General features: G+C 56.4%; 1 protein-coding gene across 1 annotated transcript in view; it reads left to right on the top strand.

Annotated features, from left to right (window-relative positions):
• TRAF2 (TNF receptor associated factor 2) overlaps positions 1-16711 on the top strand; it is a 32362-nt gene that overhangs the window by 3048 nt on the left and 12603 nt on the right. The window contains exons 2-5 of the mRNA XM_058302753.2: positions 3476-3678; positions 4327-4405; positions 4676-4774; positions 10250-10411. Of these exons, the coding sequence (XP_058158736.1) occupies positions 3491-3678; positions 4327-4405; positions 4676-4774; positions 10250-10411 (528 nt within the window). The 5' untranslated portion in view covers positions 3476-3490. The remainder of the gene's footprint in view (positions 1-3475; positions 3679-4326; positions 4406-4675; positions 4775-10249; positions 10412-16711) is intronic.

Raw genomic sequence — 16711 nt, forward strand, 5'->3', positions numbered from 1 at the left:
CACGGATTTGTCTGCTTTGTTCTTGTCCTCAATGTGCAAATACAGCTGCGATCATTGAGCTCTTTGTTTTGTGTTTTGCCTGGTTTATAGCATCTTTTAATAAAGTAAAACTGTGAACCAAAGAAAGTTTCACTTTCTCTCGTGACACGTAAGAGGGAAAACTGCTGTGCCCGGAGAGGTCTGGAGCTGGCCCACCAAGGCACCAGCAGTTTGCGAGCTCAGGGCGCCCCTCGGGTGGGGGGTGGGCACTTTCCCGAGCTTTGGCAAGTCATGCATGTGCATATAGCAAATCACCGTGAGATTGGAATCGCAGGCCAAAGGCATGTCCTGTCTCGGCCAGAGGACAGGCCTCCCCGCCATCCCCTTATCCAGCACTGGCGCCAGGTGCCTGTGGGCGCTTCTTCCTGGATGTTGGTTCCAGATCTGTCTCTGGGAGTGCTCCATACGTGACCCTTCCTGCGCACAAATGTCTGTCAATAGGGCCGGGTCGTTTGCCGAATGGTGGACAAGGGACGGAGAGGGCAGTGTGCCCCACCAGCTGACCTTGGCCCTGCAGGGCCCTGCCCGGCACCCTGGCAGGCCGCCAGCAGCCAGTCCAGAGTGCGGGAGCCCTTGTGACCCTGCTTGCGGTTCAGGGGGCTGTTGCCATCATCTGCCGGTCTTCTTGTCAGGAGCCCATGGGTGCTTGGTTGTCCGGACATGCTCAGTGAGCACCGTCCGGTATGCCCGTCTAGGTGGGCGTGAGGGGCAGACGAACAGGATACCTCTGGGAAGGGGGTGCCGTCGAGCAGGAGGCTTGGGGACCCCTCTGGAGGGGGATGGGGAGCAGGCACAAGTGACATGGGCGGGGGCGTTCCATTTGGGCGAGCAGGTGGCAGGGGCTCCCAGGCCTGGCAGGAGGCGGGGACTCATGGGGTGGGCGTTATCTCGGTGGGCGGGAGCTGTTGTGGGGCCCTGGGCTCAGCAGGGGCCGCCACCTGGACCCGAGCGCAGGGCCCGGAAGGGGTTGGGTCCTGGGGTAGGTTGAGGTGGTGCTGCGGTCAGCCTGGCGGTGTGTGGACAGAGCAGTTGAAAAAGCCCCTGGGTTTGGCCTGGTGCCCTGTGGGCAGGGCCTCTGCCGAGGCGGGGAAGGCCCTGCCGGGATGGGGGTGGTGGCGAGCCGAGCTAGGGAGGAGAGGAGGGGAGACCCCTGTGGTGCTGAGTGGCCAGGCCTGCACCAGGGGTCAGCGGCTCAAGTGGGGTCTCCAGACCGGGTGGCAGGCGGGCCGTGTCCCTGGCTGCTGGTGGTTCCAGTCCCTGCTGGCCTAGCCTCAGTGCTTCGGGTCCTCAGGACGGTGGACACAGCGCACAGTGGGCTGCGGCCAGCTGTGCTCGAGACCTGGGGAGGGCAGCACCTCGCGCCTGGCTCCCAGCCATACCTAGGGGCAGGGGCCGTCTGTTGTAAGACTGGTGGGAGGGAGCAAGGCCCTCGTGTGCAGCGGCCAGCCTTAGCAGTCATCACTGTAGAAGGTGGAGGAAATGTGTTTATCGGATAAACTTTGGTTATTCTGAGATGAGAGTGGAGACCACCTTCTTTTGTTGTGCCATGTGGACCCCCGTGCCTAGCCCTGGAGCTAGGATTGTCCTGGTGGGCGCCCGGGGCCCACCTCTCCCAGGATGCCCAGGGCTGCCAGACACCTGTCCCGAGGGTGGCATGTCCCCAGGGTATCTGCCCCCTGGCTGCTTCCTTATCCTGAGACCCCTCTCCAGACCTGTCTGGTGTCCCTCACTCCGGGCAGGTCAGGACTCTGCTTCACAGGCACTGACCAGACTCTGGGCTGGGGTGAAACGAAGTGGGTTAGACCACCTGTGCCTTCTGGGCCCTCTCTGTTTGGAGGGGAGCAGGGACGGGTGACAGCAGTGGAGAGGGCAGGTGAAAGGGTGGCTGGAGGTCCCAGCGGAGCAACGGGTGCACCTGCATCTCAGCACGGGCTGCCTGGGGCTGCCGCGCAGCCACGCCTCGGCCCTGGCTCTGATCTGATTGGCCTTGGGAGTTTAGACCCCCTGTGCCTGCCTGGGCACGCTGTACGTGCGCAGCCTCTCAGGGCGTCTGGAGTTTGGAATTTCTTCCTACTCAAACTTTACCAAGTTGCTTACAGCCCTGGGTGGCTGGCGGGGGGCATGTGGAGTGTCCCTCGTTTTGCTCATCTCTCTTGTAAAAGCTGGCAGAAGAGAGGGTGTGGTTTGGCGCTTTAAGGGGATTGCTCTTCTGTTTTCCTGCTGAAAGGGGTTGTGGTTTTGCTGGGAGCCAGGTGGAGCTAGGGTGGCATCTGGGTGGCCAGAGCGCCTGGTGGGAGCACACTTGGGCTGCCTGGTGACTGCTGCCTGCCCTGAGGTTCCTGGCGCCCTCCTCATTTGCTTTCTGTTGTTGGTGTCTGCCCCATCTCTTTCTTTGGTTCCTGCTCGTGGAGGGCTCTGTGCTAGAGGGAGGGGTGGAGGGGTGGGAGCCGAGCAGAGCTGCTGTGGTTGAGGGTGAGGGACAAGCCGGGGTCCAGTGGGATGGCACCTCCGTGCAGGTGCCGCTGGGGGGTGCCCAGCAGGAGAAAGGAGCAGGGAGCGGGGCAGACCATGCCCCTGGCGCAGAGGGCATCAGCCAGGGGCCCGTGGGTGGTGCCGTGGGAGGCTCTGGGGCGGGGTGCTTGGTCAGCGTGACAATGGGGCATCAGGGCATCCCCACAGACAGCTCCTGGGGTCTGCAGGGAAGCCCCAGAGCAGGGGTGAAGGGTGAGAACCTGGCCTGCAGGCACAGCCCACCCACTGTGTGGTCCCGGGCCCGTGGCTGATAGCGGGGGTCTGCTCCCAGGCTGGTTTGATAAGATACATGCCCAAAGCCATTGCCGCTCCAAGGAACGTGCTTACTGTGGGAACTTTGGGTGCCACCCAAAAGCCCAAAGAATTGATGGCTTGGAGGGCGACTGGCTGGCTCCCAGCGGCTGGAGACCATCCCCACCGGGTGAGGGCTTTGCGCCTGTGTCCACAGGCCATGCCTGTGTGGCGCGTCCGGGCTGCAGGTCAGGTGAAGGCAGCAGTGGCCTCCACGTGGGTGCTCTGCAGGATGGCAGCAGGGTTGTCTGGCGCCAGGTCTCAGACCTGAGGTGGGGGAATGTGGTGAGGGGCCTCTTCGTGGGCTCGTCCTGGCAGGTGCCCACTGGCTTTGGTGGTGGCCCAGGCCTCTGTCGGGGAGGGCTGGCCAGTGATCGGGTGGCACGCAGCCCCTGCCCTGTGGCCCGGGCACACCACTGCCCTTGCCGGGCCCGTCTCCAGAGTGCCCCGGGCAGCTGTGATCCTGAGACGCTGCAGTTGGTCGGTCCATTGGCCCGTCCCTTCTCTGTTCATGTGTCCCCACTTGCTGTAGCCATCCCGTCCTGCTGCTGGGGGTTCTCTGGGGTCGAGGTGGCCCCAGGACAGCTGTGACTTGCTCTGCTTTCTCTTTCAGGGCTTTGCGGCTCCCATGGCAGCCGCTGGCGTGACCCCTCCCAGCTCGCTCGACCTGCTGCAGCCCGGCTTCTCCAGGACGCTCCTGGGGACCAAGTTAGAGGACAAGTACCTGTGCTCTGCCTGCAAGAACGTCCTGCGGAGGCCCTTCCAGGCGCAGTGCGGGCACCGCTACTGCTCGTCCTGCCTGGCCAGCATTCTGAGGTGCGCTGGCCGATGGGGGCTGGGTGCCTAGAGCCGTTCTGTCGCCGTGCCGCCGGGGAACTCGCGGAACGTGGGCGTTCAGATGACACGGGCTGGGGCGTCTGAACGCTTGCTGGGTCCAGAGACTTAGTACAAAGAAGGGAGCATGAGCACGGGCTAGGGATTGAAACAACATTTTGAATGTATTATGTTCGTTGGAACGTATCATTGAAATTAATTTTACCCAGTGCTTCCATTGTTTGTAATGTGGGTTCTAGAAAATTCAGAGTTACCTTTTGGCTCTGTTCTGTCTGTGCCGGATGGCATCGTCCTAGACGCTCGTGAAGTGGCCCTGGCTGAGCCCTTGGGGTCCACAGGCAGCTCCCGGCTCGAGGGCGATGGCCCCTGCAGAGAGGGCTCTGCTCACAGGGCCCCGGAAAACGATTCATCAGCAAAGGGTTGAACCCGTTTCAAGATTTGAATCAGCTCTTTATCTCTTAAGTCTTTAAAAAGCAGTACAATTATATGTGTTGTTGGTTAAAGGTAAAGATGAGAAAGCTTGAAGAAATTGTGCGGAGGTTGTGCTTTTGGGGTGAGGGACACGGTGCTTGTTTACTCCTCGAGTTGGCTTCTCAGTACGGTTTTCTTGTTTCCCTTTCTCCCCATCAGCTCTGGGCCACAGAACTGTGCTGCCTGCATTCACGAGGGCATATACGAGGAAGGCGTTTCTATTTTAGAAAGCAGCTCGGTGAGTGGAAATGTTGAAAGAGGTTGGGAAATGTTTTGACGTTTCCTTTAGTGGCACAGATGGGGAATGAAACTTCAGGAGCTGGACTTGCCCCTTGCTGCTGACGCAGGTCCTGCTCGTGGTGGAAGGTCAGCGTTGTGAGCTGAGCGTCGTCCTCTGGTCTTGGGTGGGCCCGGCAGGCACCGAGGGGCCACGTCGCCGTGAGCTGCGGGTCTTCTGCCAGAAGCAGTGTTTGGAGGAGACCTGAGCGGAGGCTGTTTCTCTCCCCAGGCCTTCCCAGATAACGCCGCCCGGAGGGAGGTGGAGGGCCTGCCCGCCGTCTGCCCCAACGACGGATGCACCTGGAAGGGCACCATCAAAGACTATGAGGTAAAGCCGCGTGGCCGCCGTGGCGCCCGGCCCGCCTGGGCTGCACGAGCAGAGCTCTCGCAGTCAGGCTCCCGTGCTCCAGAACAGTAACAAGCAGGCCCTGCGCGTCGCGCTTCTTGGATCTCAAGCCTGTGTGAAATCTAGGAGGTGGATGCCGTCTGACCACACACCGTTCAGGCTCATCTGTTGCGTGGCGTGCAACACAGCCTGCTGCCCGGCTCAGATCCCAGCTCTGCCGGTGCCTGCTGCATGGCCTCGCGTGAGGCCCCGGCCTGTCTGCGCCTGTTCCCGGGCTGTGAGATGGGGCGGTGGGGGGGCCCGTTGCAGGGTAGTGGGGGGAGGGCGTGTTGGCGTGTGCAAGGATGCCGAGCAGCCCCTGCCTGGCAGGGCCACGGAGTCCTCATGGCCTCCCACCCGCCCCAGCCGTGTCACCCGGGAAGGGGAGGAGCGTGGCTTTCTGACTGTGTGTGACCCGTCTCCCGACAAGGGTGCTCCTTGCTTTGTGTGATGCTGACTTTGGAGACGGGGCCACCCGTTCACCCTGGTCCCCTGAATGTGTCCTTGCCGGCGTCGGGCGGAGGCGGGGCCAGCTCAGCTGTTCTTTTCTTCCTAACTGGCGCCTTTTAAGAGAGCTACGAGAGGCTGAGTTGCAGAAGTGGGGAGGACCTCGGTGCCATCTAGCCCGGCCCGTGTGATGCATGGTTTCCTGGGAGTTCGGGCTTTCCTCCTGGTGGCAGGGCCAGAGCCGAGGTGTCTGGGGCCTCTGGCCGATACTTGCCCGCCTAGCTCGGAGGTGGAGTTGGTGTCGCTGGCTTCACCACACCGGTGCTCTGCCCCGTCTCCTCTCATGACAGATTCTGATCTGGGGTCTTTAAGTTCTAAGGAGGTGTTTGCCAGAAGAGCAGCTTTGGCGCTCTCTGGGGACCTCAGGTGGGCGTGCAGATGTGCTGCTCTTTCGGGAGGAGGCCCTTTGCCCCGAGGCAGCACCATGCGGCTAAGCCTTGGCGACCCCAAGCCTCGGCTGCAGGGCTGGTGCTGCTGCTGCACAGGCTGCCGGTGCTTCTCCTGCTCACAGCAGAGATCTGTGAGGGGTGCTCTGGCCACGTCTGGCTGGGCGCAGGGCAGGGTCCCCGGGATGGATGTGAGCCCAGAACAGGAGTGGGGGTTTGGGGGGCGGCAAGTGGGGACAGAGAGACCATGGCAGGGGAGGTGGAAGGCAGAGCAGCCAGCGCTCTCCAGGACTTCTGCCTGTCCTGGGCGCACAGTAGGCCTGGAGGCCGGGCTGTGGCATCAGCTGGCTCTCCAGGCAGTGAGGGCTTCCGGGGCCGTGGGCATAGGCTGCCGGGCAGCCCCCGCAGGCATGCGGGGTGGAAAGTCCCTGGCTGTGCCATTGGGCTGCTTTGGAAAGTCCCCAGGGGGAGTCACCGTGCAGCCATGTGGGGGTGGAGCTGCCTTGGGCAGCCGGCCAGCCTCTGGCGTTATTGACAGACTCTCCCTGGCCCTGAGTGTCCTGGGCCCAGGGACAAAGAGCAGGTCCTTGTGTGCAGCGGAAAGGCCACCTCGCGCAGCGGCCTTCATCTCGGCGCCAGCCTCTGCGTCCTCCCCAGGCTGCTCGCAGTCCGCCTCACCATGGGTGGGATTTCTGAGGGTCAGCGTCCAGGGTTAAGTCTGGATGGGTGGGGGAAAACCCTGTTTAGCCTTCGAAATGTTTTTCCCTGTGCAGTGATGCCTAGTGTTTTACAAGAATAATGATTTTAAAACTGCAGTTTAGCTGAAAGCTGTTTGTCAAGGCCTGCTAAATGTGGGCAGTGCAGCTGGATTCAGCCCTCGAGCTCGACACTGCGTTGATGGGTGGGCAAGTCAGGCCAGGCTGGTGGAGCGGAGCCCTGCAGGGAGTGAGGCCCTTGGGCGAGTGGGCTGTGAGGACTGGCTCGGGGGCTGGTCCCGAGAAGGCGTGCGAGGCACAGGTGTGGGAAGGGTAGAATTGGAGATGCCACTGCGTTAACAGGTGGTGGGCAGCCCTGGACACACGGTCTCCGCCCACGGCCCAGCGGGCAGAGTCATGATGGCGGTGGCTTAGAATGTATCATTCAGGTTCTGATGGAGCAAATCCTGACTCCCCTCTTCTCACGTGGCTGGGTGAGGGGGTGGGGGGGGATGAGTGTGGCTCTGGTTGGGGGCCAGTGGGATGTCTCCTCACTGTGCAGCGCAATGTGGGGCTCGGCCCGCTGCGCCTTCCTGCTGATACTGAGGTTTAAGCAGTGAGTCGTGCGGCCCTACCTTCCCAGCTTTAGGAGGTACCAGCATGTACTGCCAGGCTGCCCTCTCCCCATTTTTGTAAGTTTTTTTTATTCTCCCCCCTTGCCGCTTGCCTTTGTCTCTGTGTTCATTGGCTGCACACTCTTCTGTGTTTTTACCTGTCTTCCTTTTTGTTGCATTACTTGCTGAGTCGGTTCTCCGTGGCACTTGTGGGCTCGCTGCGCTTGCGGGCCAGGCGGCACTCTGCAGTGCCCGGGCCAGTGGCTCTCCGCAGCATGCAGGCGAGCCTGCCTTCTCGAGGAGGCCCCGGGGCGTGAACCCAGGGCCTCCCACATGGTAGACTGATTGACCCATGGCCGCTTCCCACCCGTTTTTTGTTGTCTGCATTAAAGTGAAAATGAAATGTAGTTTCACCCGTAAATATTTTATTGTGCTGTGGAAATAGCTTGATTAAATCAGTGCACCATAAGTACTTGGCCCTGTATTTTTATTTTTAACAAGCCGCACTCTCCTCTAAGGCTCCTCAGTCGGTTGGATAATTGTTTCCTGACCAGCCCGCGTGGCCCCGCCCAGGGTTCCATCCTGTTTCCCGTGGTCTCCAGCCCAGTGGGGTGATGTTTGGCTAACGAGGCAGCATCACTGAAACCAGGGCAGTGGTGTGGCACAGGCTGAGGGAGAGTGGTCCCTTTAGAAGGTCCTGCTGCGGGTGAGTGTGGGTGGGCTGGAGGAGCGGCGCCGGGGTGCAGGGCGCGCACAAGCTCTGTGGGCCCAGGATCGTGTGGCAGGCGCAGAGTGCGGGGGCCTTGTGGAGAGGCAGGGCACGGGCAGGGCTGTGGGTGGCTGGGAGGAGGCTGTGCCAGGCCAGCCGTGCTGGGCGCCCGCTGTGCGCGTGCACTCCCAGTGCCTGGGAGGTCGGCGTGGTGGGCAGAGGGTCCCCCGCGCCCTGGTGGCGTCTCTGGGCTGCTCGCTCCGTTGCCTCAGGAACTTGCCCTCGTCCTGCCTTGGGAGGCTGGGCAGGCGGTGCCCCCGGGGGATTGGGGCAGGAGCGTTGACCCACTCAGGTGCCACAGCTGAGTCCCCGCACAGCTCAGCAACCCGGCAGTGGGTCCGTGTGCCCCTGGGAGCTGCTGGCAGTGTGGAAGAAAGTGAATCGTGCTCTTGAGCTAGCGCCTTCTGGAGAAGCCCCGAAACCACAGCCCGTCTCTGCTCTGGTGCTTCTCGGGGCCGTCACGGCCTGTGCAGTCTACATCAGTGATGGGGAGGGGCCCGCGTGCCTGGCCTGCCCTCAGCGGGCTCTGCCCTTCGAGGTGCTGGCACCACCTTTGCTGGAATCCCACCCTCCCCCTGGGCCTGAGAGGCCCTCATACCAGCAGAGCTGCCACCTGCATCTCGTCGAGGTGCCTTCCCAGGGGCGCTGGGCCCTCCCGGCGAGGCCTGGCTCATCCTGTGCTCTGCGGATGGCTCGCTCCTGCAGGGCTGCCGTCTCCCCTTGACAGTGCCCCCTTTCTCCAGGACGGTCCCAGCGACACGCAGGCACACACTCCTCAGCTCCTGAGAGCAGCCGGGGCTCGTTCAGCCCTGTGCTCCTTGCACCCCTGACCTTTCTGTCCTGTTCCCCTGCCTGCTTCTCAGACCCCACCATGTCCCCCCTTCCTGCAGCTCTCCTTTCCCGTACAGCTGCGCAGCCTACCCTGCGAGATGTGTCCAGAGCCAGCCCTGCTGCCCTCCCCGTCCTTGTGCACCCCACCTGCCACTCCTTGACCTGTCCTGGTGCACCCCTCCTCCTGCCATTGCAGAGGTTTCCCCTGCTCACCAGGTGGCTGCTGGGTAGTGGGTCCCAGGATGACGCAGTCTGACGCATCCCGTTTCTCTCCTTGCGGGGTGAGAGCAGAGTCCTCAAGACCTTGGCAAGGCTCTTGCTGGCCTGTCCTCTTGCTCTTTGATGTCCTCTCCATTGCAAAGGGTGGGTGGCTCAGCAGGACGTGCACCCCTTGCGCCCTCCTCCCACTGCTGGGCACTTCCTGGGGTTCTCTGGCCGGCCTCCACCTGTCTCCCCTGTCCTGGCCGGCCTCCACCTGTCTCCCCCATCTGTCCCTGCGCACACCCTGCCCGTCGACAGCACCGTGTTGCTCGTTGGCTGGCTGTGGTCATCTCTGCTGCTGGTGGCTCCAGGCAGGAGGGCACTTGTCTACTGCGTCCTGTTCTCACTGTCTCGGTGCCGGTAGGGGCCTCACTCCAGGCTCGAGCAGACGTGTGGACTCTTGCATGGCCTCTTCGCTCAGCCCCGTCCCCTTCATGCGTCACTGGGCTGCCCTTCTCAGCACACCCCCAGCCCATGCAGGCCTCTCCTCTCAGGACATAGCCCGTGTGGCGGCCTGCGAGCTCTGCTGCGCCCAGTCCTTTCCCTCATCAACCTCTTGTGCCAACTCCGCTCACTCCTGCCCCAGGCTCTGGCCTGCCCCCTCCCCTCAGCCCCAGGCCCCACCTTGCTCTTCAGACTTGGACTGAGGCATCTCAGGAACCTTCTAGCGCCCCACTTGTGCTCTGCAGAGCTCGTTCCCGGGCAGGTCTTGGTCGTGCTGAATGCCGGGCCCTGGGGTAGGTGCACTGGGACCACCTGATGCCTCTGCTCCTGCCGCTGGGGACCGGTGGGCCTGGCTCATCCACTGCCTCTCCTCCTTGAGACCACGTCTGCAGGCCTGGCAGCCAGAACTGGACAGTGGCCTCTGAGCTTGTGCAGACTCAGCGCCTGCACTGAGGGAACGACCAGGCCCTGCAGGGCTGTGGCCCTGAAAGCCAGCTGGGACCTGGCCCAGGTGGTGTTTCCATGGGGCCTGAAGAGGCCAGTGCAGCTGTTGGACGGGGCTGCATGTCCCCAGAGGGAGGCTACTCTGCAGGTGCATGTTCATCTGGGCTTTAGGCGCCTGGTCAAGGGAGGCCGCTGGGGGAGGTAGCACTGTGGAGGGGGCAGTTCATGAAACAAGCAGGGGACCCGGAGGGGCCTGTGTCCCTGAGCTGGGGCGAGGGGCCTCTGCCAGGACAGTCCGTGGACAGGAGAGAGCTGCACCGACTCCTCTTTCACTCTGACTTCCGGAGGGGCTGGCTGGAATCCAGGGTGCGAGTGAGCAGCCCCAGGCCCGGGGGGCTTGCCTGGGGTGGATGCTGGCTGCCAGACTCCCGGGACCCAGCTGGCTCTTTTTCCTTCTCTTGCCACAGAGCTGCCACGAGGGGCGGTGCCCGTTCACACTGACTGAGTGCCCCGCGTGCAAGGGCATCGTGCGCCTGGGCGAGAAGGAGCGCCACGCTGAGCGAGAGTGCCCGGAGAGGAGCCTCAGCTGCAGGCACTGCAAAGCCCCCTGCTGTTGGGCAGACATCCAGGTGAGGCTGCGGCTGCAGGCAACCAGCATGCACTGAGGCCGCTCAGAGAGTGGCAGCCTCGGGCTGCTCTGCAGGGCACGCGCTGGGCCTGGCCAGAGGCCAGAGCCACCTGCTTGGGAGTTGGGCCTCCCCCAGGGCTGGGCTGGCTTCTTTGCTCTGTGTGACCACAGCTCTTTCCATGTAGCTGTTGGGAAGATAAGGTTCTGGTGGGAAAGCAGTATTTGGGCACAAAGTCAATATCAAGTCATTTTTTAAAGGAAATATTTCTATTTTAGCCAATTTCAAACAAATGTGGGGAAGTGGTAAGCTTTCGCCAGGTTCTGCGTTCCCCAGACCACTAGGCTTTGCACTGGAAAACTATCCGTCATGTATTTTAAGAGGAAGGGTGCCCTTTTACAGAACCACACGGAGTCATCAAATCCAAACACCGAATGGTAGCTCCATGTCATCAAGTCCGCTGGGTGTCCAGATCCCCGTGTCTTTAAGTGCTTTTCACTGCTGCAACACCTCCTTAGGGACCTCCTTAGGGTTAGGACAAGGTCTCATGTAGTGCCTGACTGGTCAGCTTCTTTATTCATTTATTTTCTAAGCCAAGTTGTATCTAGCTTTATTAGATACTTTTCATGAACAGTCTTGGTGTTTCAGGGATGACATGGGCAGATAATTGTTAATAGTATACAACAATTTTCAGGCCTCCTTCTTCAGTGGACTACCAAAATCAGAAAACCACTGTAACAGTCAGTGGGGGAGGGAATGGGGTGCAAAGGGTTGAGCACCCACCCCCTGTCATGGACGGTCCTAGGTTTGGTTCCCCCTGCCTCCTAAAAAAACAAACGACAAGCAAAACATGAAAAAACTGACTCAGGGAAGCCAGTGTAGCTTAGTGCTTGAGCACCAACTTCCCACATACAAGGTCCCGGCTTCAATTCCCAGCCTAGAACTTTAGAAAGAAAAAAAAAACCCAGTTGGGGAGCAGGTACTGCTCAGTGGCTGAGCACCTAATTCCCATGTACGAGGTTGTGGGTTTGATCCTGATACTTCCTAAAACAAAACAAAAACCCAGTGACGTCTTCATTTGAATGCCTGAACAGGCAAACTTTAGTGAGAGTTGACATTTCACATTTAGCATGTTGTTTAACAGCTCTTCACGAGCCAACCCTACTTTCAGGAAATGAAGTGAAAACGGCAGAATGACCACTTTGAAGATCCACAGTCTGAACAAGGACTCATTGCTCTTTTGAGGGAAGTCCGGATTGCCTGAATCCTGGCAACCAGTTTTGGGGGGTCAGGCCCCAAAAGGTGTCTGGGTTTAAGGGAGTCGAGAGTATGCTGAAGGCAAAGAGGGAGAAGAGGCCAGAGGACATAAAACAGATTTTAACCTTTCCACACCACGAGGCATTTGTGTCAACGACAGGATGCCCTTTTCCTGGGAGGAAAGTGTAAGTTCTTCATAACTAGAGGGTAACGGTGTTTTTTCCCTACATCAGTCTAGCTTCAGAGACATCGTATTAGTGACATTTGCCCCTCCCCTGAAGTCAACAATGAAGTGTTTTTTGTTAATACATAGCTTAAAAAATAAAAGCACAATTCTGCATTTTTATAAAACTTGATAAAAAAGGCATTTCAGACTGTGCAATCACCAGAAGTACAGTTATCAAAAATGTACACACTGCCCGTGGCGGCTCCAGCACCTTCAGCTTTCTGGGCCTGGTCTGTCTGGGCGCCTCCTTTTCTGCAGGGTTTCCCGTCCATGCCGGCACCTGCTCGCCCGTTGCCCTTTGGGCATCTGTGCTCCCTTCTTTGCAGGGGCCTTTTCAGCTTGGGTTCTGGCTGTGGAGGAGCAGGTTTACCAGATAACCTTGCAGAACTTCTCTGTGGTTTATCTTCGACCTAGGCGTTATCTCCTTTGGTATCCCATGCAGCCTTCCTCTTGGGCATGGTGGCCGGGTGGGACATGGGCATTGGACACCAGGATGGGGTGGCTCACAGCCTTTGGTCAGTCCAGGGGTCATTCTTGCCTCTTCACACTCCTCCTGGCTTTTTTTTTTTTAATACTTATTTTTTTTATTTTTGCCCCACCTTGTTGTTTGTGCTTACTGTCTGTTCTCTCTGTCTGTTAGTTGTGTGCTCTATATCTGCTCGTCTTCTTTTTAGGAGGCCCTGGGAACTGACCCCGGGGCCTCCCACGTGCAAGGGAAGTGCCCAATTGCTTGAGCCACATCCGCTTCCCTTAATTTTTTTAAAAGTATTTTCCCCTTTGATTGATTGATTGATTTTTCTCCCCTCTCCCCCACCCAGGTTGTCTGTTCTCTGTGTCTATTTGCTGCGTCGTCTTTGTCCGCTTCTGTTGTTATCAGTGGTTTGGGAATCTGTGTTTCTTTTGGTTGCGTCATCTTGTGTCAGCTCTCCGTGTGTGCGGCGCCACTCCTGTGTGGGCTGCACTTTCTTTCGCGCTGGATGGCTCTCCTTACAGGGCACCCTCCTTGCGCGCAAGGCTCCCCTACGCGGGGGACACCCCTATGTGGCACGGCACTCCTTGCCTGCATCAGCACTGCGCGTGGGCCAGCTCCACATGTTTCAAGGAGGCCCGGGGTTTGAACCGCGGACCTCCCATGTAGTAGACGGACACCCTAACCACTGGGCCAAGTCTGCCACCTAATTTTTTTTTAATATCACTGTTAGAAGTTCCTTGAAATCAGTTTAGTCAGCATTTCCACTCCCCCTTTATTACTCTTCATTCCTCAGTCTTGAATTTGGGACGATGTCCTCTCTGCTTCAGTCTGAGAAGGGACGTAGATATTATGGGGTAGAGGAAAGGAATTGTTGCACTTGCAGTTTGAAGAGACTTCTCCCTTTTTGGATGGGGTTGGTCAGTCAGTCATCATCATTTTATTAGTTGTCCAGGGCAGGGCTGCAGAGCTAGAGAGTGGGAGTTGGCCATATATCTGCTGGGTTTTAGGTTGGTAGGATTTCTTTTTTTAGGAGGTACCAGAGATTGAACCCAGGACCTTGTACATGGGAAGCAGGTGCACAACCATTGATCTATATCCACTCCCCTCTGCTGAGTTTTAGGGCTCAACCAGCACTGGAACAATCCAAAGACTTGAACTCACTGAGAAATACTCTTTATTGAAAATTATAGGTTCAAATAAAAGAAGAGGAAGAATTATGATTAAGGGACCTACAAATGAGTACGATTATGGCATATTGGGTAAATAGCTTTTCATATATTCACAGGTAGGGCCTACTGGGAGGATGTTGATTTCATGTCACCAAGTGGCTTTCTTTTGGTGTACTTACATCCATAGGGCCCTCAGGATCACTTTTGTTTGAGGCTTTATTTACTGTGGCATTGTGTTAAGTGCAACTGAGATGCATATAACTGTAACCTCTAGAACATCCTCTCAATTGACTTGGAAATCTCTTAGCCATTAAAACTCCATTTCAAACAAACAACCCAAAAAACTATTTGAAATATTTCCCCCTTTTGATTAAGGTCTTTTCTTCAAGTACATTGTTGATTAATGCTTGGTAATAATTCCTCAGTGCCAGGGAGGCTCATCCCTGAGAGTCATGTCCCATGTCAGGAAAAGGTAGTGAGTTTATTTGCAGGGTTTGACTTAGAGAAAGGCCACATTTGAGCAACAAGGAGGTTTTCAGGAGGCAACTCCTAGGCATTGATTATAATTAGGCTTAGTTTCATGATTATAGGAATAAGGTTCATAAGCACAATTAATAAAATCTAAGGCTTTTTCCTTTGTTAGGCAAGGCTTATATATTCCAGAGCTTTTGGCCATCTTATTTGAAAAAGTAGCAGACTTTCCCAGAAGGAAAGTTTAATGTTTTGCTAGCTATTGTGCAGGCCTCTATCCAGAAAATATATGTATGGCAGCAGGGATGCATTTATATCCCAAAGAAGTGTATAGCTAGGGAAGTGATGTGGCTCAAGCAATTGGGCCCCTGTCTACCATATAGGAGGTCCAGGGTTTGATTCCTGGGGCCTCCTGGTGAAAGCAAACTGGCCTGTGTAGCGAGCTGGCCTGCATGGAGTGCTGGCCCACACAGGAGTGCTGGCGCAGCAAGATGATGCAACAGAAAGGGACACAGGAGAGACAGTAAGAGATGTAGCAGACCAGGTAGCTGAGATGGCACAAGAGAATGAGTGCCTTTCTCCTACTCCAGAAGGTCCCAGGATCGGTACCTGGTACCACCTAAAGAGAAGACACAGAAGAACACACAGTGAATGGACACAGAGATCCCACCACAAGTACAAAGCAACGGGGGTGGGAGGGGGAATAAATAAATCTTGAAAAAAAGAAGCATATAGTTACATAACGTTCAAGTTGTTCAAAAGGCCCTGTCTGTATAACTGACTGTGTGAAACTGTATTTTACAGGGAAATGTGGTTGTTTCTGTGACACAAAACATTTTTCTGGTAATTGAATATGGAGCATTCCCATCCCCCCATCCCCCCGTGTTGACACTTAACATTGCTGTGGTACCTTTGTTACATACCTTTAAGAATGTTAACATATTACTGTTGGGAGATGGTGTAGCTTAATGGTTGAGTGCCTCCTTCTCCTGTATGACGTCCTGGATTTGATATCCACTACCTCTCCCCCCCCCCAAAAAAAAAGGTTATATTAACTATAGTCCATATTTTGCTCTGTGCTTTTTTTCCCTATAAACCACCCTCTTACTGTACTAGTGACACACTTTTGTTTAGATCCTGAAAGAACGTTCCTAGATTTGTATTGTTAACCGTGGTCCTCGTCCACCTCAGGGTTCACTGTGTTCCCCAGTCCATGTTTTATCCTCTAAATTTCCTTCTAGTAACATACATGACCCACAACCTCCCCCTTCAACCACACACGCACTCGTACCTCAGCGCTGCCAGCTGCACTCACTATCACAATCCCATCACCTCTGTCCATCTCCTAACCATTAAAATCAACCTAATTATAAATGCTCAGGATAAATGCTCAGAATACGCATGAGCGCTGCCCTCTCGTTCCCCATTCTACCTCCTGGTAACCTATCTTCTAGATTACCCTTATGCATTTGCTTATTAGTTCATGCTAGTGAGATCATACGACATATAGCGATTGACTTATTTCACTCAACATACAGTCCTTGAGGTTCGTCTGTGTTGTTGCTGGTGTCAGTACTTCATTCCTTCTTGTGGCTGAATAATATTCCATTGTATAGATACACCACATCCTGTTTATCCATTCTTTGTTTAATGGACACTTGAGTTGCTTCTGTCTGGACCACTGTGAACAATGACACTGGATATCAGAAGCCACATATCTGTTGTTTTTTTTTTAAGTTTTTTTTTATTTCTTCCCCTTCCCCCCCCCCCCTTCCCAGTTGTCTGCTCTGTGTGTCCATTCACTGTGTGTTCTTCTGTGTCCACTTGTATTCTTGTCAGCGGAACCCGGAATCTGTGTCTCTTTTTGTTCTGTCATCTTGCTGCGTCAGCTCTCTGTGTGTGCGGTGCCACTCCTGGGCAGGCTGCACTTTTTTCATGCTGGGCGGCTCTCCTTGTGGGGCTCACTCCTTGTGCGTGGGGCTCCCCTACACGGGGGACACCCCTGCATGGCAGGGCACCCCTTGTGTGCATCAGCACTGCGCATGGGCCAGCTCCACACGGGTCAGGAGGTCCTGGGTTTGAACCTCGGACCTCCCATGTGGTAGGCGGACGCGCTATCCTTGGGCCAAATCTGCTTCTCACATGATCTGTTTATGTCCCTGCTCTCAGTTCTGGGGTATGTGCCTAGTTGTGGGGTTGTGGGCTCAAATGGAAATTCAGTATTTAGCTTCCTGGGGAGCCGCCACACTCTTCCACAGAGGCTGCTCCATTCTACATTCCTACCAGCAGGTGAAGGAGTGTTCCTATTTCTCCACGTCTCTCCATCAATTGTAGTTTTCTGTTTGTTTGTTTTTTTTTCATTTAAAATTTTTTTCTTCTCTCTTTTTTAAAGATATATAGATGGCACAAAAGTTGTCTGTTTTAAGACTTTATGTATTTCTCCCCAACCCTTCGTTTGCACTTCCTGTGCGCTGTGTCTTCAGGAGGCATCCAGGACCTCCATGTGGGAGGGAGGCGCCTAACTGCTGGAGACACCTCCATTCCTCTTTGTTATATCTCTCATCATGGTTTTCCTTCTTGTGGCTCTTGTTGCATCATATTGTTGTCAGCTTGTGTGCCTGTTGGTTGCACTTACCCCTCGCACCAGCTTGCTGTCTTCTTCAGGAGGCACCGGGAACCGAACCATTGACTTCCCGTGTGGTAGGCAG

Source organism: Dasypus novemcinctus, chromosome 8 (assembly GCF_030445035.2).
Source record: "Dasypus novemcinctus isolate mDasNov1 chromosome 8, mDasNov1.1.hap2, whole genome shotgun sequence".
Lineage (NCBI taxonomy): Eukaryota > Metazoa > Chordata > Mammalia > Cingulata > Dasypodidae > Dasypus > Dasypus novemcinctus.